The sequence below is a fragment of the Poecilia formosa genome, unplaced genomic scaffold (genome assembly GCF_000485575.1).
Source record: "Poecilia formosa unplaced genomic scaffold, Poecilia_formosa-5.1.2 Scaffold70, whole genome shotgun sequence".
Classification (NCBI taxonomy): domain Eukaryota; kingdom Metazoa; phylum Chordata; class Actinopteri; order Cyprinodontiformes; family Poeciliidae; genus Poecilia; species Poecilia formosa.
In genome coordinates, this window is record NW_006800009.1 from 1,514,642 (window position 1) to 1,538,372 (window position 23,731).

Here is a 23,731-nt window from a genome sequence, read left to right on the forward strand (position 1 = left end):
AATTAAAACAATAAAAGACCTGAAATATTTCAGTTGGTGTGCAATGAATCTAAAATATATGACAATTTAATTTTTATCATGACATTATGGAAAATAATGAACTTCATCACAATATTCTAATTTTATGACCAGCACCTGTACAGTCTCTGTTTCTTCTGATGTTGCAGGCATTGACAGACGCCACAGTTTTATCACCTTGTGCTTGGTTTGTGCCCGCTCGCAGCAAATTTTCCAAATCAAGAATCCCAGAGACGGTGAGAATCAAGAAAAAATATTCAATGATCCCACACTGTCACTTTTTATATTTTTGTAAAATATTTATTTTCAACGTTTTATGGAGAAAAAAAGAGAGTACTATTCATTTCATTGTCAATGCTATGAAGGAGTGTAAAAATAAGACGCCTACTGCATCTCGCTTGCCTTGTCTGTGACGAGAAATTAAAAGTTTGTTCCCGTTTGACAGATTTTTGAAGAGAGATCAAAAGAGCATGAGAAGTATGGAGGCAATCCAGAGCAACCTCACAAACTACACATAGTGACCCGGGTGAAAAGTGCGATGCGGAGGCCATACTGGGAGAAGAACATCGTGAAATACTTCGGACTTCAAACGGTACTATTAATGTCATCTAAAAGGAGTACCAAGAGTTGTGAGATGTTCAGTCAGGTCTTGATCCACTTGTGCAACCTGGACTTTATGTCTACCTGTCAGTAGAAGCTCATAAACTATTTATTACTAGTAGCTGGCAGAATAAGTGTTTAATAATAAAATAAGCACACAGTGTTTGTCAACCTAACACTTAAGCTTTCATAAATATAAATGGCACTGTGTATAATGTATAGACAACATATTAACCTTGCTCTCTGTTTATCTTCCTGTCAGGCCCACAAACCTGTAATCCATAAAAACACACCTTCAGTTAACAACCAACTGAAAATTATCAAGCATCTTATAAGGTAAGATTACTGTTTGTTTGTTACTTTAAATAATAAAGTAACAAAATCAAAGCAGGCATTTTTTTTAATGACCATGAAGATTACTACAGATCAAGTCATCCAAGTAATGATTTGTAGAGCCGGATCACTTTAAAAAATAATTTATTAAGCCTTCTGTTACATTCATCACATAGACAAAGGGAATATAACTGTATGACTGTGACCCGTCTCCCACCTGTTACGTTTTCCTGTTGCATGAAGGGTACAGCCACTGAAAACCCCACATGGTCTCCCTTCTGAGGAGGACATGGCCGACACGTACATCAACAGCAAGGGAGAGCTGATTGTGCGTCGCCTTCTCCAACCTGTCGACAACAAGGCTATTGAGTCTTAGTTCTGCTCTGTGATGTTTGCTCGAATTTAAGCTGTTGATAAATAAATAAGAAGAAATCTAAAAAATAGATTCCAGTCTCTTCTAAAGTGTCTTTTGAGCTTAATGAAATATTTTGTAGTGATCGGATTAGTTTGAAATCCTTCAGCAAACCTAGCTCAACAAATAACCAAGACGTAGTTGGTGCATCTAAATAAGTCTAAATGATTGAAAAGTTTGTTTCAATAATTAAAAGTATAATAAAGCTATGCTGGTAAAACTTGACATAGGAGGAAACCAATACCTGTCTTAATGATCAGAGTATAAATGTGCCCTTTGTGTCGACTCCAATGTGTTCAATGTTATGTCGGGGGGCGGGAGGGTCTATCTTATTTACAGAGTTACAGAGCATAACTCTGTAAATAAGATATTTACAGAGTTACGCTCTGTAAATATCTTATTTCACTGTAAATACAGCTGCTCAGTCACAGCCTGGTAGAGAACAGAAATCCAGAACATCCTGACTGTTAAACATGTCCTGGAAATCCAGCCTTCTTAGGTCCATCGAGAGAACCAGGCTATTAAAATACTTTTAACTATTCAGATAAATCCATAAAGAAGTCACATTTGCACTTTGCCACCATCAAAATAGAACAAACTGCATCCCTGCGTTAGCACATGGAAGTCATGGAAAAATTGTTAAACTTCTTTACTTTTTAGGAAAAGCTGATTTGTATCTCAAAATACCTGCTACTTGTAGCATAAAAACATGGTTCTACAATGCTGAGATTTGAAAGGTTGAAAAAAAATATGCAAGCCAAAATTAATTTGTATTACTAAAAATAGTTCCATCATATAAAATCCCAGTAAAATATGCAGAAATTTGTGGTTGTAGCATAAAAAAATATTGAAAACAAGTCTGGGTAAATTAATAGTTTTGCAGGATGTTGTGAAGCCCTTACAAACATATCAAAGGCTCCAGGAATCATACAATGTGGTGCAGCTGACAGGACAGCCATCCGTCATATGTGAAAATGTGCTGTGGTGGAAACATGACAAAAATGCAGAAAACGTCTATGTTGTATGAATATTTTTTTTTCCAAGGCGCTCAAAAGAAAAATCTTGGCTTGGGTGTTTTTCACGCCTGCATCTGTTCTTGATTCAAAATAAGTCCGTTTTTTCCACGCTGTCAATTAACATCGTTGGGATCCCGTCTGTAAACAGTAGGAACAAGAATCACAGAAGAAAAGTGGAATTCTTTCACTACTTTTTATTACATCAGTATTTATTAAGTCAAACTCTTTGCTACATGGTCATGTATAAATGTATTCTGATGCTAAAAACTGAATACATCCGATCTTGGCACCCACATGCATCACAGGCTCTGTTCTAACGCAACACTTGATAAAAATGCAATGAAACCAACAAGTCTGATTCAAAAAGAAGGCTTAAAGTGTTAAAACAGTGAATCACATTATGTATGATTCCTTGCTCAGGATGACCAAATTATTATTATTACTGTATGTCCAAGTTAGTCATATACATCTTACTAATCTAAATATAAAACATAACATTCCGTTAAATAAAAGATGAAAATCACAGATCAGGTAAGTTGTAAAGAATGAATGAGCAGGTGATGAAAACAAAAACAATGAAAGAGGGCTGTCTGCTGGAAATAACAGTGAGGTAGCCCTGAGAGACAAAACCAGCCACATCAAAGCGTCTCAGTCGTCATCGGAGTCGTAACCTCGCCCTCTGATACTTTTCTTCTCCACTTTTGTGATCTTTGAGCCAGACTTTTGTGTTCCTGTCGGTGGCTCCATCAGGTTGCCACTACAGAAACCAAACAAGAAGGCGGACGTTAAAATGAATGCGCGCTTCTTCCTTTGTGAAATCCCACAGATGGAGGAGGAGTGATTGTTCTGCAGGTCTTACCTGTAGTTAATCACATCCGCGCATCCGAGTCTCCATTCCAGCATCTCGGTGGAAAACTCGTCTGTGTTGCCCAGATCTGTGAATCCCACTACATAATCCTTTGTCTTCCCATCTAAAAGCAACGCCAGCGTAGGAATAACTTTGATGTGCAGCTTCTCTGTCAAAAATGGGGCCTTTTCTACATTCAGCTTAATGAACTTGGTTTCAACGTGCTTCTTTGCCAAGAGAGCCAGGTGTTTGTCCAGGATCTTACATCTACAAGAAGAAAAGCACAAAATGGCAAACGTAACAATGTTCTCACCTGCACAGCAAGAATAAACTGATGGATTTTGCATCTGAGAATAAAAGTAAAACTGCTTTCTTTTTTGTAGATCTGCAGTTTATTTCTTTAGTTTTAGAAATAAACTAGTGTTTTAGTTCATCAGTGACTCACATTGGAATTGATCTTTCCTTTTTCCAAGTGGAATAAACTGCTAGATTTTCCGCATTGATTATTTAAATTAACATTAATCCTAGAATAGTAAAAACAAGATGTCACAAGTGCAGTTTTTAGTTCCCTAAAAAGTTAGAATTAATACCTCAGATATAATTTATTGGCTTTACAAATTATGAAACTGACTGTATTTTAGATGGCCAATGACATTGCTCGACTTAACACTAACACCTTTAAAATTAGCTAAGATTCTCTGCAACAGCTATTAGAAAAACTGTGGCCATAAATTAAACCTAAACTAAAATATTAAAATTAAATGTTTGCAACAATGCTGTGTAGTTACCTGAAGGTTGAATTTCTGTAAAAGTGGCAGACAACATTCTTGCTCTCCTTTACTTCACCAAAAAAGTCTTTCTCGCTGGAGATTTCTCTGTACTCGCCATGGCCTTTGGACAGCCACTCCTTCAAAGTAGAAAATTCAGAACAAGGAAAATATGAAAAGTTTATTTCTAAGTGCAATGATGCCCCAATATTACTTTCTCAGGAAGAAAACCGCTCCTCTTCTCAATGCATGTATTTTTAAAGATGCCTTTAGGGTTCCCTATCAAACTTTATTTAGAAATTGTCATTTATTTTCATTTTCCTTCACCAGATTATAATAAAATCCCTCACCAAGTTTAATCTAATGCGTTTATTTCTACCGATAATCTGACCATCTAAACTTGAAACACCTGCGCCTTTCATGCACAGAGTTTATACAACCTTCCAGTCACCTGTGTCTGAGTGTTTTTAAAGCGCCTCCAGTTTCCTCTCCAGGTGGGTGAAGTCTCACACTTACTTGCTTTTGCTTCTGTGCTTTTTTAAGCGCCTCCAATCGTCTCTCCTTCAGCCTCTCAAGATCGTCGTCGTCCATTTCATTCAGCTTGCTCAGCTGCGCCTCCACCTGCTCGTCTACCACCTTAGCCGTTTGCTCTATCACCTTGCTTATGATCTCAACGGGAATGGCCATGGCTGCCTGTGTCAAAAGCTCTGAATCTGAGGAGGAAGAAAGAACATGTTGTGGAAACTGAGACATGGCAACAATGTGGAGTACTGTGTGATTTAAACACTTTGCAAAAACACAATTTGATATGAGGTTGCACTTAAATATAGTTCTGGGTTTCCAGGATAAAAAAAGTTTTGCAAGAAAGCAACTGGAGGAGGACTGACCTCTTCCCAATCAATCAGCTGGTTGAAAGAAAGAAAACCACTACACTTTTGAATTTTCTTACAAGAAATTCCAATGTTTACAACATTTCCAGTTGTGAAAAACACAGTCAGTCATGGTGTAAAACCAACACCTGGCAGAGCTGTTGTGTAGCCGTATAAACAGTTCTTGTATGCATTATTTCAGGATGAGTACTTCGGTCTAATACAAACGATGAGCAACACTTATTTTACTTTTAAATTTAAATCGACTGCGCGTTTAATTAAAAACACCACACTGTTAGCACAACTATTGCACGCATTAAATATATGAAAGGCCTTGTTCTACAATAGTATTCCTCTGCGCAGGTCAAGAAATACATAAAAATGTTTGCATCTTTCAAAGTCAGCTATTCTGAAAACCAGGTGATCTCAAACACCTGGAGCTAACAAAAGCCATGGTAACAACAGGGCACGCCTTGTTTTCACCGACTACAGTTTATAAAGTCTATGTTACGGTTATTTGCTCATCTCCGAACATGATTATGAGTAAATATATCAGGATGGATACAGTCAGCTATCAGAAATAAAAAAGAAATACCAGAATTTACGTTACTTTGGCTTGATATGCTAGCTAGCAGGCTAACGCTGTCGGTACCTTCTGCATATAAAAGTATTATACATTTAAAAAGTGGTAGAATTAAGAATATTGTTGTTATTAGCAACCTGTTCAATTACAGTAGACATTTACAATATAACAACTAAAATAAAGTAAAACAGTACCAGAAAGAAATACCGGTAGATACTTCAGTTAATGCGCGAAACTGCCACACTGGATATGACGTCAAATGAGGCCTGTTTGATGTCATTAATACTTCTTCCGGGTATCTTACAAAATAAAGTACATTTTTGAAATACATTTTCCGTGATAGAGGATTTTGGGTTTTCATATTGTCTATAAGTCATAGTCATCAAATGTACAAGAAATAAAATAAGTATTTCATTCTGTATAATGAATCGATGAAATTAATTAGTTTTACCTTCTGAAATGAGATACAAAAAATATTTAACATATATATATTTCACAATATTCTAGTTTTTTGAGATGTACATTTTACAAATGCAGACCAGAACTTGTGCATGTGCCTAAAAATATATATTTTTAGACCAGAATTTTAATTGTAACAACTTTAGTCAATTATTAAAAAGCATCAATTAAATATTTCTTGAATATTTTTTACATTGTGTCACATTACAACCTTGACTGCCAATGTGTCTTGCTACTGTTTTCCATTATAAACCAACAAAAAGAGTCCTTCACTTTAAAGTGGGAAGGAGAAAATTATTTTTTAAACTGGATTTAGGTCTTTGACTGGGCCATTCTATCACACGAATGTGCTTTACACGAAACCATTTCATCAGCCTCTCTGGTATCAGTGAGTTTTAATCTCTAAAAGGGGCTTAGTCCAGAATTGCTCTTTGTTTAGCTTACCATAATCTTTATACCATTTACCATCCTCATCCAAGATTTAAACTAAACCACCCCACATCATGATGCTACCACTCCCATGCTTCATGGTTGGGATACCATGTTAAGGCTGAAACTGAAAACTTTCTGGGACTTCTCTAGACACAACTTTCAACAATGAATTTCTTCTTGCCACTCTTATAAAAAAGCACTACTTTAGTTTAGACTTCTTTAGCTGTTTGCGGCTTCCTTTGTCCAGCAATGTCTAATACACAAGAAGGACAGGTAGAGTATTAGAAGTTTAAGTTTATTAGCAAGGTTTAGAAAACTTACAAACAAATTCACAGCTTCAGGTCTTCAGGCACAAGCCAGATTAGAGAACCCAACACCGGCCAGTTTTTACTTGTGGCCATTTCTTTCAAGAAAGAAGTGAAAGGTGATGTGAAGCAACATCTAAAAAGTGAAAACTCACACATTCCAAATTACATTCAGACTGATCTGGTTTGCATATAGTTACTGCTTTAAGCAAACTTTTCAACAACGTACTTATTGTCTTCTGTGAGGAGATCAGAAGCCAGTTCGCCGTGTCTGATGAGCGCTTCAGACGACAGGTTAAATTCAGGACGTATATACAGAAATGAAGTCAGTTGCCGTACAAGCGTTCCCAGAGTGAATAACAAAAGATGGGTCACCTGAATCTATCCAAATCCAACATTATTTCAACAGATTCAGAGCCTGTTGAAAACAGGAGGCAACTGCTTGAGTTGCACCCAATTTAAATGCTTAACAAACGTTGCATCATCTTCATCAGATCTCTCTTGTTCATTGGCGACAAAAAACAAAAAAAAGGGGAAATGAATAAGCTGACTGATTGCCATTACATATGTTGATGCCCTCCCAAATTAGACTGCTACTGTCCAGGAAATACTTTGGCTAGCTTCAGATTTCCATGCCGGAACACTTGCAAGCTTTTAGACTTCAGAGTTACAATTTAAAGACGCTTACTAAGAATTCACTACTGGTAAACAATACAAGAGGCAATTCCTCCACATACATTGTGTTTAAAACATTTGACAAAGGTCTTTCAAACATTATTTACACTCTATAACAAGATTTGGCACTTAAAAAAACCCAGAATTGAATGAAACACTACAGAATGCAGCAGTTAGTCGTTTTTTTTTTTTTCCTTTCTTCTTCCACAAAAGAAAGCGCTTCTAGATCAGAGCACCAGAATAACACAGATAAAAAATATTGTCTTTTTTTGTTGAACCATTTCAGTCGGCTTCAAACGCGCATTCAGACTGCTACAAGGTTAGCAAACTCCAAATGTGATCCACGAGTTTGGTTTTTGTCACTACAACATGATGAACCTTGTATTCAACACTAGTACCTGTGCCTGTGAGGTAAGTTGACTGCCCTGCGGAAAAATAAAACAGAAAACAAACATATCTAAGCATTACAATGCTGGGTCAGAACAGGTGTGTAAAAAAAAAAAGAAAAAAAAAAGTGAGCAAACAGAACCGTGCTGCGTTCGATTTGTACTTGAAAGTTTCAGAGTCCCAAGTTGTAAAAACGAGAACAGAACATCGAAGTCTGAATGCTGACTGGAAAAAGCTGGAGGTCCCTGAGCCATTCCGTGTTCAACGTCTGTCATGGCTGCCACATGTATAAAAGATGGTGAAAGTTGCAGGAGTAACCGGTTTCTTTGCACTTCTGTCAAGCATTTCACTTCCCATTCATGCTCCTCTGGTGTCGCATCCATAGAAGCTGTGACTGGCTTGTAACAATAACAGTAGCACCCTCAACAGTGAAACGTCACTGGGGTTTCCAACTTACAATCAGAACGGGTCGAACTTGGGTATGACATCATGCCCGTGTCAAACTTCTGAGACAAATCAAACGCAATGCTAAACATCTGAGGAAAGGAAAAAAATCACAGATTTATAACAAAACTGTAAGGATTACGAACCATTTAAACTGCACCAAGTAGACAGTGAGACCATTTTTTTTGCCCTTCAGTTCGAGCTACTCCAACACTGAAAACAAACATTTGTACAAAAAGTGACGTACTGTACATGCTTTCAAATAATACACCGATGGCTCTTTGCGTTTCTGCCATTATTTTTGTTGGCGGCTGAGGAAAAAAGAAAGATGCTGCGGGAGAAGCTAGGACAGCAAATAGTAATCATTCAGATGTCATGATTCGTTTGGTACATGGTCGATTGTTGCAGAACAACAACAGGGTTACTTCTTTCCTCTTCTTCTTCTCACGTTATCTTCAAGATGCTACCGTAAGCTTGATGCACAACCACCTGTATGTTGTCTAAAATGAAGTCAAACGCCATACTCCAAACTGACTCCACAGACTGCTGCATAAGCCTGAAGGGAAAAAACAAACAAACAAACAAAACAAACTATAAGCAAACTGAGATCAGAAAACAAGAGAGAACAACGCATGCAGAATGTTAAATTGTGCACCACCGACCTTTTCATATATCTTATTATCAAATCCAACTTCTCCAGGTCTTTATCTTCAATGAGATCAGTGCAGTACTTTACTACCTGCAGGATGTCCTCCTCCATTGGTTCTAAGCGAAAAGGCATTTTAAAAGGTAAGCAGTTGTGTGGCAGTTTATTTTGCTTTCATAAATTATGGAGATAAATCTGGACAAAAAAAAGCCTACATGCTCTCACAACTATTATGACATATCTAAATAGATCAAATCAGAAGAGGACTGTCACAATAAACAATAAATCAATTAATCACATGACAAATTAAAAGAAAATCAATCATTTTCATTTGCTTGATTTATCTTTTAAAATTCTTCAGTCTGGTGCTTTGGTCTCAACTATCCCTTTTCTTTGAAAGATAATTTTGTTAACACGGACTTCATAATTCATTTTATTTGTTGTTACAGTGTTTAAATGTTTATTAGAATTTAAAATGTGTTCCTGAGTGTGTTCTTGCCTTATTATGCCATTATTGCTATTATATTACTTGAAAATGGTCTCGAAACAACAATATTATCGTTTATCGCAGTAACTTCTGGGAAAATTTATCGTCTAGCAAAATGCATCATCGTGACAGGCCTACTCTGGCACCCTTAAATAAATTTCAGTGCACCCAGCTGCCTTCGGATGTCCAATTTAATCCCAGCGTAAAGCTACACCCAAAAGGAATTACAGCTGGACCTGCAGCACTATAAAGCTTAGATAAACAGGCGTTACTGTGGATGTCTTTAGGACATTAGGACATCTGTACCTGTGATGGTGGTGACCCATTCCCGCAGGAGCGTTTTAATGTCCGTCAGGTCACAAGCTCCGGCCAACGTTGGAACAGGACGAGGCCATGACTTCGTCACAGACACCACGACGTCCTGTTCGGAGGTGGACGGGTTCATTTCAGTCTGACGGAAGAGAAAAGAAGTGAAAGGGAAAAGGGGTTAGTTCCAAACAGCAACGACTAAAGTAATCTTTCCATCTGCAACCACACGCAGAAATCACCTTTGGTACATTTGCAGGTTCTTGTGGCTTTATCGGCGGCACGCGTTTGGCTGGGCTGTTTGTGGCTTGACGTCTCTTTAAGGGCGAGGTTCCTTTTTTAACAGGGCTCACTCCGTTCTTCCTCTTGTAGCGTCGCTTCAACCGTCCAACGCCAGTTCCCGCAGCAGGCTGCTTCAGCTGCAACAGGGGATTCTTCTGCTCGGCTGCAGACAAACCAACGCGTCAAAAAATAAAAATCTACGTTAAAGGAGGGGAATGAAAACTACGCAGCCGTCGGTTAACTCACCCATTTTCACCTGGGGCTGGACATTGTGTGCACGGCTGTAGGCGGACTTCAGTTCATCCTGCAACTCTTTGGGAAGGGCAGCAAAGACGTCCGGATCAACCTGCAGCCAGTTACAGAAGCCGAGTGAAAATCTCCAGGAGATACCACTTAATCCTCATTTCTTAAATTACAGACGTGATAAAACAGTTAATCCTCCTTATTGCCGTGTTGCTGGTTCTTGAATTAACACGGAACTTGAATTGCCGGACGCAATGTCAAAGTTTCCAACAGGTGCTTTTCTACCTGTGAGAAGTTTGGCAACTCGAGGACAATTCCCGGACTGTCTGGCTGGTTCGGAAACTGCAGCACCAACGTTCCAGCAGGGGGAGCGTACGGCGCGGGACGGGGAGAGGAAAGCTGCAGGTCGGGTGACCGGCAGTGATTTGGCCTCTCGTCTCTCTTAGTCCACGACTGCTCCACTTGCTCCCTCAGCTCGGCCGGCAGGGCCTCCAGGACAGAACGATCCACCTTGGAAATTATACAAAAAGATTGTTAAGAAGAAGAAGAAGAAGAAAAATAAAGGTCTAGATAAAGAACCTCTTTTAGTAAAAAGTGTTAAAATACTCTGTTGGTTTGATCTAGTTATAAGCATGCTGGAAAAAAAGGCAGGAACTGCCTTCAGCTGAATGGGGTGTAGAACGATGCAACTATCAAATTCAAAAATACCTAATGATCCCAAAGGGAAATTAAATATTTATTAATTAATTTAAATAAAATTTACCCTCAATAAACTGAAACTGATACCATTATCGCACATTTACACGGGCAAAACTCACTGACACACAAAGTGTCAATTTCAAAAGTGCCCCGATTTCAACAGATGTGAGAAAATCTATAATCAACACAAATCATACAGCAAATTACATGAATGACACAACATAAAAAAAATGCAGTAAGACATAAAAAAAAAAGAAAGAAGCGGTCACGGACTGAGGATTTCTCCTTTGTTCTTAAAAAGAAATTAAAACTACAAATCAATTAAGTCACACAGATTCAGGTCCAGAACTCTTGTTTTTCTGCTTTAAATAAAAGCATTTGATCATGTTTCTAAATCTTTTTCTAAATACCACTTTACTGTGAAACGGCGGTACTTTCCCCTCAAAGTTATAAAACCGCACGAATCTCATGCCTGCGCTTGGCGATGATCCGCCATTAAAAATCCCAGATTTTACCTGTGAGGGGGAGGGGACTTCAATGCTGAGGTTGAGACGGGTCCGGGAATGTTTCTGCGCTGCCCTGCAGACGGGCGTGTCTTTGCTCGTCCCAGGGACCGGCTCAGCAGGTGTCGGAGGATGTGGTGATGAGAGAGCCGCTGCTGAGGAAGTCTGCTTCTGCGGAGAGCCTGCTGCATTTTTTTTAATTAAAAACACACATATAAAAGACTAAGCCAGGAGTTTAGAAGGAAACAAACAAAGCAAAGATCAAACCATGAAGACACACCAGACCTTTGTTGGTAGTTCTGGCATTTGATCCTTGGCCTAACAACATGTCCTTGATGGAGCGTGTCCGAGTTCCCCGGCAGTCCTGTGCCTGGGGCTGATTTCCCTCGAGCTGCTGAACCTGAATGCCGACCCCTCTCAGGTCCTGGACCTGCAGCTTCATGGTGTGGAGCAGCTTGATGATAGCGGAGGCGATCAGCTGACCGCTGTCAGTGGACTGGGCGAGCATCACGGTCCTGACGGGAAGCGAGAAGAGACAAAAATCACCTTTTTACTCCCGCGTCAATGTCAGTCTCAATCTTTTACCATGTGGTGTTTTGCATGTTGCCCTTTTATTCGTTGACCATTTCGTTTTATTTTCTCAAATTTTTGACACGTTGCAAGCACAGACTTCAATGCGTTTTATATGCTCGATCAACACATTGTGAATTGGAAGATAAATTATATTTTTCTAATATTTTCCTAATATTTTCTGTTGGTCTATAACAACAATCCTACCAACATACATTGAAGTTAGAGGCTGTAATGTTAATAACATGTTCAAGGTAGGGCTGACACTAACAATTATTTTAGTCATTAATTATTCTGATGATTAATCAGATGAAAAAAAGAATTGGCATATTCTTCTGATTTTTCATTTAACTCGCCTTTTCATGCAAAATGAAAAAGACATTAAAAGATGCAAAAACAAATGATACAATTCCATTTTAAGTAAGAAAATAAAAGTTTATGGCCTAAATACAGTAACATTAGAGTCCCAGTTGACGGCGTTTCAACTAAAAACCTAGAGGTTGGAGTCCTTGTCAAACGGTGTTTTTGACTAAAGTCCCAGAGGGTTAGAGCCCCAGTTAAACAACGGTTAACTGAAGTCCTAAAAGGGGTGCGGGTTTTAATGTTTTTAACTTTTTAAATCTTTTTCAAAATCTCTTTCTCACTGTTTATTCAATGTCGCATGCCATTTTTATTTTAATTATGTAAAGCACTTTGAAATGCCTTGCTGCTGAAATGTGCTATACAAATAAAATTTGATTGATTGATTGAACATATCTTTTGTTTTTAGTATGCTTGATTATTGAGGAGTTTTGGGTAGAACATACTTACAAAGGATGTCTATTTTTTTTGTACTGTTTTGGCCCAATTACTGTCTGTTCTGTATATGTTATTCTTTCAGCAAACTGCAGTTAGTTAATCAATTGAATAATCTAACCTGATTTATTACAAATTATCACAATCTTTTCCGCTTTAGTTCAAAGGGTATGAATGCTTTCGCAACTAGGTGAAAAAGATCCTTACTTGGCGAGATTGTCACATATGCCATGACCTCCGTATTTGGCCGGCTCCAGAGGCGCTCCGACCTTGCGAACCATGACCTTCAGAGTAACTCTCCGACCCCGCAGCCCTGCTTCCTTTAGACGCCGCTGCACCTCCATCGATAGGTTAGTCAGGAAACACTCTGCCTCGTCCACCTGGTGAGTTTTTAAAGGGAAGAAGTTCAGAAATCAGGCGGCGCCTGGACAGACACGTGACGGCGTAAGCCTCGCAGGTCCAACCGTGGCAAAGCGGATGTTGTAGTTCATCTCGGCGGAGACGGATTTCCTTTCCTTTTCGAAGCGGACGGGCCGGTCGTCTAAACCCCTGCAGAACCGAAACAGGGTTTGTCCGGTCCGAGGTCCGAACTTTTTCTGCAGCTGAGAGAGAGACACCTGCTGGAGGTCCCCGCAAGACTTCACGCCCATCACAGCGAGTTTTTTGGCCATAACGTGCCCGACACCTGGGGAAAATTAATGAAAAAAAACAAAAAAACAATTTAAATAAATAATTTAGCTTCATGTTTCCTGAGAATCTCTTCTAGGGTAGAGAGTAGAGCAGGACGCAGGGCAGCATATCCACCTGGCAAACTGGTCACCGGTAAGTCCCTGATGAAATCATCCACTTCTTCAGACCTAAGGAAGTACTGCCCGTTCGGCTTGGCCTTGCGGGTCGCGAGTCGAGCCAGAAGAATGTTGGACCCTGAACAGAGCGTCGCAGTTGGTCTGAATTATTTCCGTATGAATTCTGGCTTCATTTTAATTTACGTTGTGGGGGAAAACGGGGACTCACCCATTCCCACCGAGGCGCAGCAGCCCGTTTTCCCCCGGATGTCCGCTCTAATGGCTTCGGCCAAAGCGTCTGGAGTGACGCCCACCTCAGCCAGCAGATGAGAAGCATCTATCAGAGCTTCGTCGCAGCTGAGAGCCTCGATGTCGTGGGTGTAACTGCACAGAGCAAATTAAGATCAACTTCGCGAGTAAATCCTTACTTCTAGCTAGACTGGCAGAGTTTGAGGTTCTGTACCTGGCCAGGATTTCATACATGTTCAGAGCCACCTCCTTGTAGGCGTCAAAGTCGTACGGGACCGACTGCAGCGAGGGGCACAGCTGCTTCGCTTTGCCAAAAAACATCCCGTTCCTCACACCCGCCTGCCTGCAGAGAGAGAAAACAAGAAGTCCTTACATTTCTGTCGGCACAGGACGGTTGAGATCATCTTAACGTCTCACCTGGCCTCGTAACTACAAGATGCGATCTCTGCCATCGACAGGGTGGCGGCATCCGGGTCCACACCGTTTCCGTGGGAGTCGGGGATGTCTTGCGAGGGAGTCACAGGGAGGTCGTCATCTGCTTTGTCTGAGGAAAAAAAAAAACAAGCAACATTGTAGCAATAACGTTATTCACAAGGCAAACGGATTGGGGGGGATTTTGGTGAATTCCAGTCTGAAAGAAGTAAAGCCCATTTTGGTTTTCTTCCATGGAGTGCAAATAGAAAGTGAGTTATTTTTGGCCTTAGAGTCTATTTTATTTTTATTATTGTACTGTTCCCTCTACCATGCAGATATAAGCTACTTGCTTTCCTTGAAAGCATTATTTCTTATGAGCTTTAGGGGTAGCAGCGATTTCCCCTCACTACCGAAGTTTGATTTAGTTACCTGGATGACATGATCTCACCTGGCTGAGGATGAGTGTGCCTCATCTGGTAGTACTGCAGCTCCACCTGATGGTTGGCTCCGGGTCTGATGGGGACTTTGCCCAGTCCACGGTTACTGGTGACAGCTACAGGCTTTCCTGCACAGAAATGTTTCCAGAACTAGAGGTCAAATTTCAAATCCCTTCCATTCAAAGTGCTTCGCATAAACAAGGTTCACAGTGCACATCTAGACGATAAGGACTTAAAGGACTTGCCTTTAAGTTCTGGTCTGTGTCGGATCCCCACAGACACAAAGAAGCAGTCCATGTCCACGTGGAAGATGCACGATTTCACACTGCCTACCGATGGCGCGCCCGCTACAAACGAGGAGAAATTACAGCAAAGAACACTTTTCTAGATTTCAAATAATTCTAGTGCTAAAGTAACTCATCATACGTCAATAAAAACACAGTATTTTTCAGTGGACTGCATGTGGCAGAACAACACAATGGGCTGCAGAATTGCAAAATGTAAGGAAAATTTGGAATATATGACAGAAGCTGAAAACTGCTCAGCATTTTCATCCATTCTGACTGAGCTTGAGCCTTTTTGTTCATTCCCAGACGGAAATAAAATGAGATCAGATGTGTCCGTTATCATCATTACTGATAATAATTAATGTTATTATTTAGATGTGGCCACGACCGAACATCTTGTGGCCATAAAATATTTTAGTTTTTTTTGTACGTGACAGATGGAAGAGATGAAAATGAATAAAGTTCCTGATCATAAGGAAGTGAGCATAAACCTTTACCTTTTTCAGGGGGTTTTGTGATACGTTTTGGTGTTGAGCATTTTTAAAAGGAAGATTGTCTTTTATAGACTCTTAGTTTTGCACATAAAAAAAAACAAACTGTACAACTAATGTTCTGTTGAACCACAGCAGTTTGTTTCATTTGTGTATTTTAAATATTTGTATTTACACTTGATTATTTTTTGTTGGCCAAAATTAGTTTGCTATATATTTATTTATCTATTATTGCATTTTCTTTGACACACTAAACGTATTGTGTGATTTCGTATATATTTATATATCTTTTTTTTTTTATTCTACTTTCCTGTTTACAAGGGAAAGTAAAAAAAAAAAAGCTGTTACATATTTGTTTGGACAAATAAAAAAAAAGGAAAAAAGGAAAGCAGAAAATGTGGAGCACTAATGTGATGTGATATCTTTAGAGGTATTTTAAAATATATATTGTAATATTTTTTGGCCATATTGCACACCCCTATTTGTGGCACATACATTAATCTACAAATGGTAAAAAAATAAAATAAAACGTTCTTAACTTTTGGGGAAAATTCAGAAGACATCATTATGAAATAAATAGAGAAGACAAGAATAACTTCCTTTTCCCCACCTTGTCCATGTGTGGATCGCTGTGCCATACACTTCCTCAGTCGCTCTTTCCCGGGGTAGGATGGACTCCCCTCAGTCTTCCGTTTGCTGTGTAGTTCGTTGACATACTCGGAGAAAGCGATCCTCCAAGTGGAGATCTGGTGCAAACGCGAGTGAGAGTAAAACTCCGAGATCAGACCGCCCGTCTGCTCCAGCAGCTGGTCCGAGGGTGTGGAGGCCGAGGGCGCCTCGGTGGGAGGATCGGGCTTGGCTGCCACGCGGGCCGCGTTCGGGAGAGGGGCGTCGGTCAGAAACGCTTTGTGGCGACTTCCGTTTAATCTGACGGGCGAAAGGGAACAAGAAGGAGGAGGTCGGGAAGTCTGCTCCGAAATCGGCTCAACCTGAGCGGGAGGTTGGAGACGTTTCAGAGGCGTCTGGGGTTCGTTGGCTCTCGAAGCCTCGTGAGAGGACGACGGAGGTTTGGGGTCGCAAAGGCCTCCGTCTTGTGTGCTGGATTGCTCCAGGCAAATAAGAAGAGAGTCTGATTGCTTTGGAGGGCTGGGGGGGAACTCGTACGGATCAGGTTTGGCGTGTGACTGCACTGAAGAACTCTGAGGTTTCTCTGTTGAACTCTTTGCTCTACATGTGGACGCGTCCCCGTCAGAGGAGCGTGGATCTGCAACAGGGGACGAGCCCTCTGGCTTTAAGGCACCGTTAAAAAGGTGAGCGTGTCCGTTGGTCAGGGGGGCTTCTCCCACAGCAGCCCAGGCCCCAACAGGACAAGGATCTCCGCGCTCTTGCATTTCCGTCATTTTAGAATGGCTCGAGGTATCCGGTGAGGTCTGGAGAACTCCATTTCTAGGGAAAGCAAAAGAGAGCAAATTGTCACATCTTAACCAAACAAGGGATATTAAATTAAAAGCCGGAACTGCTTCATAAGAAGGAAATAAAAAGCATCCAATTAGTCATTTCCTGAAAACGCTCACATTTTTAAGTCTTCGTCGTTCACGTGAGCAGAACCGGGAGACTTGTGGGGGAGCTTTGAGTGGCCCTTGTTGGGAAGGGGGTTCTTGTGTAAGGATCGGCTCGTGTGCAGGGAACCTGAAACGAGTTGACTCGATTTCAGATGACTCTGTGGGTGGCAATCCAAGAAAGCCTTGGAGCTGCGGCGGACGGACTGAGGCTCGGCTTCGCTGCAGCCAGGGACAGGGAAGGGGTTGTTTGAGGATCCCCCGCTGCGGGGAACAAAGGGCTCTGTGTTGTGCGGTGGCAAAAGAGGCTTTTGATGCGTGCTCGGCTGAAGGGGACAGTGGCTCGGTTCGGACATCTCTGAGGTGTGGCGTAGAATCACGGCGGGGAAGAGCGTGTTCTTCTGCTTAGCATACAACTGGTACTTGAAGCAAGGCAGGAGACGGCCGGCCTTGATGCTGGATGAACCAAAGGAACGCAGATTTCAGCTCATGCCTTACATTCGATTTAAAAAAAAAAAAAAAACTCTTGTTTTGTACTAAACACACCTGTCAGTGATCCACTCTGGCCTGATGACCTTTTCCCCTCGGAGCTCCTGAATCTTGCAGTTGGGCAGGTTGTTGGCGATGATGTGGGTGGTCTTCGAGCGAGAGTAATAGACGTGGAACTGACCCCCGTGCACCATCATCAGCCGGCGGAGCTCGTCTGCGCTCGGGTCTGATTGGAAGGACAAGACAGCGACACATTCATTCATTCACTGATCGACGAGAGGAGCGTGAGGAAAGAGTACGCCGCCACGCCCGTCACACTCAGCCACCTGGCATTAGACAGGGGCATGAACGACGAGCATTAGAAATAGAAAGTTTTCAACGATTAAATAAAACATGATATTGGAAGACTGTTTATCTTTATAATCCATGGCATACTTTGCGTGCAAGAAAACAATAAACGGACATGAGCAGGCAATAATTTGTGTGCCGGTACAAGTAAGTGTTGGTTTGGATAACTGGCAACACGAGGGATAACAAAGGGCCATGAAATACAAACCACGCCAGCAGAGTGTTTGCTTGTACCTGTGTATCCGTTGACATAGATAGACACCCCACTGAAGATGCTGGAGCCGGTTCCTTCCTTCTGCTTTTCTCTGGTGGCATTGAGTTTGAACTGCTCGTCCAGCTTGGTAACCTTGGCAGCCATGTAGCCGCCCTGTACCGACAGAAATTCAGCAAAACAATAAAAAAAATAAATAAATAAATTAGTAAGGCATGTTTAGAAACCCAAGAGGAATCAGGATATAAATACATCTAATTTACATGTTGCAACATTTTGTGACTGATCAGAGCTAAATGACTTGCGTGGAAAGAACATGATATGAAACTGAATAAGACTGAGCATACAGAAGGTTTATATACACAGGATATTAATCATTTACTTGGACTAGCACATAAACACCACACCATATGTTGACTGACAGACCTTTTTAAACATGACATTATAGCCGAGTTTGTAGCCATGCAAAAGGTTTAATTTAGCTATGCCATTTAGAGTAACTTGATACCCAAATTGTTTTTAACTGACGTAATATCTGAGTAGTTCTGATAAATCTTCCGCGGTATTATTGAGCCCCTTTATTCAGACTATAATAGGTATATCCTGCAAGTTCTTAGGCTATTAGAACATGAACATAAACATGGGATTAGAGGATACAGTGAATTTCAACCTCTTCAATCTTACACTGGAGTTTTAAGTGACTGACTAACAAAACGTATAACATAATTGTGAAGCGGAAGCCAAATTATGCATGGTTATGATTTTTGACCGTGGTTCGGTTGCCCTTAAATAAAATGCAGTGCAATAAGTTCTTTTCAGAAGTCACCCAAGTAGTTAAACCTTTAGGCTTCTCTACAACTTCAGCTTCATGTTGGTCTTGACAATATTAAAAAGGAGTGGAACACACATATTCCCCATTATTTCCATGTTTTGCCATGCATGTCTCTGGTTCTTTGCGGAGCTCTCACGGCTGGATGTACTCACCTTTTCTCCCCAACCATTGTCATCGCTGCCATTGGCTCTCTTTCTCATCCAACCATCTCGACTCATACTGAGCTTCCTGTAAACACAAGGAAAGCCAAATCTCAGGAATGGTATACAAGTAAAAATGAAATATTGACTACTCAGATTATCTGATGCTGCATTAAGACGTTCTGGAAATGTCAACAATCCTGAACTGTTAGGGTTTTTATTTTATTTTATTTTAGTTTTTACGTTTTTAACGCATAATACAGACAGATTTGCTATATTTAACTAATAATCTTTCATAACGCATGCACTGATATTATTTCAGAGCAAATGTTATGACTTTGGCTGGCGTTAGCGGAGCTGTTTGCCCCCCCAAAAGCCATGCCTGGACAGACTTTCTCCCTCTGACAGACGGGTCACAACAGCAACATGCTGCTAACGTTAGCCTAGCTCGCTCCAGGAATTAAATACATTACAGAGCAGCACGTCGCTTTATCATCCTGTCAGTTTAATAAGGACCGCTGGAAATGTTCTCTCTGTACTTGCTAACACAACAATACAGGCGAAATTAGCTGGCAAACAGCGAACAGGGTGCGTGTCTGAGCAACTTCAGTGCAGCGGTAATCATGTGTGTAAACAAACTACGGTCCCGCCAGCAGAAGTCATCTTGTAGCTCTTTCTGTTGTACCTTTTAAGCTGTCAGACGAGGCTGCTGGCCACACTCTTCTCTCTGCAGATACCGCTCAGCAGAAAGGCTGCTCAATGCTGCTGCTGCTGCTGCTGCTGCTGTTTGAGTTAAACGAGGTTAGAGAGCAAAGCAAAGCGAAATGAAAACCCTACAGACAGGCAGCTCACAGCCACGGTCTTTACTTTGTTCCTCAGAAAAGTCCTGCTTTTGGTGAGGTGAGATCCTCCTATTGTGTCACGCAACCACGCCATGCCTCTTGAATATTTTTGGTCACCCTCCCAATCCTTTCGCTCTCCATTTCAACCGCCTGATCCATTTACCTCTTTTCTCTCTGCGAGCGTGAAACCAAGCGATGCGGAACTTCCGGTGCTTTCATTCAAAATAAAAGGTTGTTGCTATTCAGTTGCGTAGCCAAAAAAACAAAAACAACAAAAACACATTTAATAGGTAGACATTCCAAAAGTAAATAAGTAGATGAAATAAGTTTAAAAACAGATAAGTAAAAAAAAAGCTTTTTGTAAAAATGAGTAACTAATCATAACATTTGATTTAAAAAAAAGAAATAAAATTTAATCAGACATGAATGTAAAGTTATGTGTAAACTCTGCTATTTTGAAAAATAACATTAAAAAAGTGTAAAAGCTAATGACAAAATAAATAATTTAATCCATCTCGCACACAAATCAGCTACTGTATGAAGACTCACTGGTTTTTCTTGTAGTGTTTTGGGTTCATTTTAGCATTTAAATAAATACTATGCAAATATAGAAAGATTTAATTCGGTTTTCTTAGCCAAGAAGTAATTTATTTTGAAATAAAACAATATAGGCGCAACTTCCGACATTGTGACGTTCGTCAGGTAGCTTAACAAAACGCCATTCCACCGGCTTCTTGTTTTGCAGCTTCACTCGGTGTTGTGGCGCCACTACGCGGACAATTGAAGAAATGTCATCTGAATGTACCACGGTAGTTTATTGTGAATCTGAACACTTATAACCCACACAGTCTCGTTTCCGTAAAACCAAATTGTCTGCTAAGGAGCTTACTGCCTGTTTATATTGTAGAAGCTGCTTGCTCTCAATCAGGCTGCGTGGTTGTTTTTGTGCTGCCTGTTTGTTGTCGTACCATCAGTCTTGTCAGGGATTTTTGTTGGATATATACCGTTTGATTTTGTGATCTATTGCCCTGAGACCTCACCAATCCGGAAACTATATAGTCCTGCTGTGGTGACGGTAACCTTGTGTTTCCTCTGAGAAAAAAAGAAGAAAAAAAATAGCTCAACCTCCTGAGAGCTTGATTTGTTTTGGACACGTGGACTCTTGGCTGTCTCAGGGGGGGACTGACAACAGGAAATATGATGAAAATATAATCTTGTTTAAAACAAGCCCATTAAACGACGGCGTCATTCTTCAGTTATTAGATCACAGTCAAGATGAAGCTTAATGCTGAATTTATGTAAATTAGACCTCGTATTCTAAAGAAAAGTCACGATGCCGTTTGATGCTATCCCAAAGACTCTTCTTATTGGATGATCTCTGTTGCTATGGCACCAGACATCTGATGCTGAGCGCTTCGGTTCCTCTAACGTGTTGATGCAGTAGTGGTTTCTCATCTGAGCTCTGAGCAACTGGACTGAGTCACATGTCTGGTTGTGACACAGTCAGTGGACGCGTGTGTTTTTACACATAATGTAGAAGGAAACCTGTTGACATCACATCCTTTGTCCTTCCTTTGACTGACCCAAGCCGAACCCTTATGACGCCAAGCATGCTTCCTTTTTTTTTTTTTTTTTTGTAGTAAACATTTGATTTATTATTTAGCAATGCCTGTAAAAGTATTCACCTGCTTTGGATGTTTCACCATTTTAGTGCTTTTGAAAATCATCTTACAGTCAATGTGATAAGAGATTTTAGATTTGATTTGAAATACGAAATGATACCCTTGAATGTAAAAAAAAAAACACAAACAACCTCCCCCCCCCAAAAAACAAACAAACAAACAAAAAATTATCAATCAGAAAATTGAAAATTGGCACTGTAGCTTGTGCACATATTATATATTGTCCTGAAAGGGTAACGTTTTAATGCAACAATTGACTTCACCTTTTATATTGAATATATTTTAAGATACTTTTACCTTGATATTATTTTTTTTCTAACATTCATGCCCACAAGCTAAATTACGTTGACCGTGATGATATTTATACCAGCAATCAAAGAATGAAACATACTATGCATGCACCCCAAAACATATTTTTTATGTAAACTTCCCTAAGCAATATGTCCCACCTTGACACACTGTTTATAATAATCAACAAACATCAAGCAAGAGTAGTTCTAGTTGGTTAATTGATCACTATTTATGGCGGATAAAGATCGAGACTGTTTGGAAGAAGCTGAATTGAGTTGTTTGAACCAAAGGACACTGTACAAAATGTTAAGCATGGTGTTGGCAGCATCATGGGATGGGCTGGGACTGCTTAGTCAGTCAATAGTACAGATGAATTGCATTTAAAGTCTATGGAATAAACTTTAGATTTCTTCTCAATCCAACAGCTTCTGCCAAGACGTGTGGTCAAATATCAGTCTAAAACTTGGCCAGGTGTCTGAAGTGTGTGGTTGAAGTAAAACTACTTAAAAGACAGAGAGCACAGGGTGAATATGTGTGTATTTTCACCATGTGGATAAAAAAAAACATAATTCAATACTCCAAAGTCTTTAATGCATTGAAGTAAATGAGAAGAAATCCAGATCATGACTGTTAGACTAAATCTCTCATAAGATTCACAACAACAAAATATATTATTAATTCTCAGTTTATTTTTTTCTTCTTACAAATAAGATGATCTATCAAATATTGCACAGTAAAAAACAGAAGAAGTGAAAATATAAGACACTTTAAAGGAAAAATCACTTCAAGAATTTCCCCTCTTTGAGAGCGATGCATGGACGATCATTGTTTTTGTTTTTTGACCATTTTCTCTTCTTTTGCATCCAGAGACAATCTTTGCTGAACAACAAAGTCTAAAACACAGATAAGTTTCACTGTCCTTTGAGGTTCAGGGTTTATTTGGCAAAAAAAATAAATAACAAATTGAGACCTTAATTAGCTGCAGAACAGACAACTCTTCAGAGTAATCCAACAACGAGGAAGAATGTTGCAAAACTGGTCCTTTAGAAGGCTTTGCACACATAATGCTGGTGTTTACATCCCAACGTTCGACAAGGGCGGTTTGTGGCTTAGTCAGATTTCATTTAAGTCTATTTTGACACACCACGTTGGTTATCAGTGCTTTCCTCACAGCTGTTTGGAGATCTGCAGAGTCTTTTTTTTTTTTTTTTACAGCAGAATTAAGCTTGAGGAGCAGCTTGGCCGGTTAAAGAGAAATCCTCTCTGTTGGAATCAGTTCAGTTTGGCACTAATGCGTATCCACTGAAGAGCCTGCCTGGTGTACTGAACAGCGTGAGCAATGCTACTGTGAAGAGTCAGTGGCCCAGATAAAGTATTCAAGTAATTGAAGAATTCTGTAATGATAAAGACAAAATTCAATGTTTATATATACATATATATTAATAGTTCCGTCAGTGCATTTTATTTAGGATTTTATGTGACAGATCAACAAAAAGTAACACATAATTGTGAAACAGAAACAGGATGCATGATTTTAAAAGCCATTTTAAACAAATTAATACCTGAGAGTGTCATTCATGTTATTCATATCTCTATCAGCTTTGCTCACAAAGACTGCAACTATGGCTCTTTCTTCTTTGTGAAATAGCTCAATTTAATTTGCGGTGGATGCGGAGTGTCAGCAAGTCTTGGCCTATAAAACATGATTTGCCCTGTATTTACCTATATAAATTGTTAGAACAACATCGACTTTCTTCTTCCACAAAGGCCAGATTTCTCCTTTGTCTGACACCAAATGATTCCACTGCACTATTATTACTTAAGCCTATCAGAGTATAGGTGGCGAAGAAAAATAAAAAGCCATGCATCCTTTTTTCTGCCAATTCATAGCTATGCACTAATTTGTGTTGGTTTATCACATAAAATTCACCTACATAAAATTGAAGTTTAATGTGAAAAAGTTAAGAGGTATAAATTATTATATTTATTTTATTTG

The 23,731-nt window shown here is 40.0% G+C and overlaps 4 protein-coding genes across 9 annotated transcripts in view; 1 reads left to right on the top strand and 3 right to left on the bottom strand.

Moving 5' to 3' along the window:
• mrpl30 (mitochondrial ribosomal protein L30) overlaps window positions 1–1,394 on the top strand; it is a 23,410-nt gene extending 22,016 nt beyond the window's left edge. For both annotated transcript variants that reach the window (XM_016673124.1, XM_007555474.2), the window contains exons 2-5: window positions 168–254; window positions 464–610; window positions 881–954; window positions 1,195–1,394. In XM_016673124.1, coding sequence (XP_016528610.1) covers window positions 168–254; window positions 464–610; window positions 881–954; window positions 1,195–1,327 — 441 coding nt within the window. In that variant the 3' untranslated portion in view covers window positions 1,328–1,394. The remainder of the gene's footprint in view (window positions 1–167; window positions 255–463; window positions 611–880; window positions 955–1,194) is intronic.
• Window positions 1,395–2,558: 1,164 nt separating this feature from the next.
• Window positions 2,559–5,735, bottom strand: txndc9 (thioredoxin domain containing 9). 4 transcript variants are annotated; one of them, XR_001662568.1, is made up of 6 exons: window positions 5,640–5,735; window positions 4,510–4,706; window positions 4,015–4,133; window positions 3,239–3,493; window positions 2,854–3,136; window positions 2,559–2,821 (listed from the first exon to the last, which is right to left on the bottom strand). XR_001662568.1 is itself a non-coding variant. In XM_007555475.2 (5 exons), the coding sequence occupies exons 2-5, from the start codon at window positions 4,678–4,680 to the stop codon at window positions 3,028–3,030; spliced, it is 654 nt and encodes a 217-aa protein (XP_007555537.1). In that variant the 5' UTR covers window positions 4,681–4,706; window positions 5,640–5,735; the 3' UTR covers window positions 2,559–3,027. The 4 variants fall into 4 exon arrangements, 3 of the variants coding, with proteins under 3 accessions (XP_007555537.1, XP_016528609.1, XP_007555538.1); XM_007555475.2 differs by having other exon boundaries at window positions 2,559–3,136; XM_016673123.1 differs by having other exon boundaries at window positions 2,559–3,136; window positions 4,510–4,698; window positions 5,640–5,724.
• Window positions 5,736–6,610: 875 nt separating this feature from the next.
• rev1 (REV1 DNA directed polymerase) lies at window positions 6,611–19,959 on the bottom strand. The gene is made up of 22 exons (XM_016673126.1): window positions 19,606–19,959; window positions 18,933–19,008; window positions 17,972–18,104; window positions 17,447–17,615; window positions 16,916–17,356; window positions 15,952–16,787; window positions 14,809–14,910; window positions 14,575–14,691; window positions 14,130–14,256; window positions 13,927–14,055; window positions 13,693–13,847; window positions 13,483–13,602; window positions 13,143–13,363; window positions 12,886–13,058; window positions 11,599–11,828; window positions 11,326–11,498; window positions 10,397–10,621; window positions 10,115–10,214; window positions 9,829–10,031; window positions 9,587–9,731; window positions 8,810–8,912; window positions 6,611–8,703 (listed from the first exon to the last, which is right to left on the bottom strand). The coding sequence occupies exons 2-22, from the start codon at window positions 18,996–18,998 to the stop codon at window positions 8,592–8,594; spliced, it is 4,080 nt and encodes a 1,359-aa protein (XP_016528612.1). The 5' UTR covers window positions 18,999–19,008; window positions 19,606–19,959; the 3' UTR covers window positions 6,611–8,591.
• A 2,971-nt stretch (window positions 19,960–22,930) lies between these two features.
• aff3 (AF4/FMR2 family, member 3) overlaps window positions 22,931–23,731 on the bottom strand; it is a 17,603-nt gene continuing 16,802 nt past the window's right edge. For both annotated transcript variants that reach the window (XM_016673080.1, XM_016673079.1), the window contains exon 19: window positions 22,931–23,129. In XM_016673080.1, coding sequence (XP_016528566.1) covers window positions 23,008–23,129 — 122 coding nt within the window. In that variant the 3' untranslated portion in view covers window positions 22,931–23,007. The remainder of the gene's footprint in view (window positions 23,130–23,731) is intronic.

Excerpts from the sequence above, each read along its gene's own strand:
- rev1 (XM_016673126.1), bottom strand. The coding sequence starts at position 18,998 with ATGAGTCGAGATGGTTGGATGAGAAAGAGAGCCAATGGCAGCGATGAC. Across the intron at positions 9,732-9,828 it reads AACCTGCAAATGTACCAAAG|ACTGAAATGAACCCGTCCAC; the intron begins GTGATTTCTGCG and ends CTCTTCCGTCAG. Across the intron at positions 8,913-9,586 it reads ATGGGTCACCACCATCACAG|AACCAATGGAGGAGGACATC; the intron begins GTACAGATGTCC and ends CTTTTCGCTTAG.
- txndc9 (XM_007555475.2), bottom strand. The coding sequence starts at position 4,680 with ATGGCCATTCCCGTTGAGATCATAAGCAAGGTGATAGAGCAAACGGCT. Across the intron at positions 4,134-4,509 it reads AAGCACAGAAGCAAAAGCAA|GAGTGGCTGTCCAAAGGCCA; the intron begins GTAAGTGTGAGA and ends TCTACTTTGAAG. Across the intron at positions 3,494-4,014 it reads TACAGAAATTCAACCTTCAG|ATGTAAGATCCTGGACAAAC; the intron begins GTAACTACACAG and ends TTCTTCTTGTAG.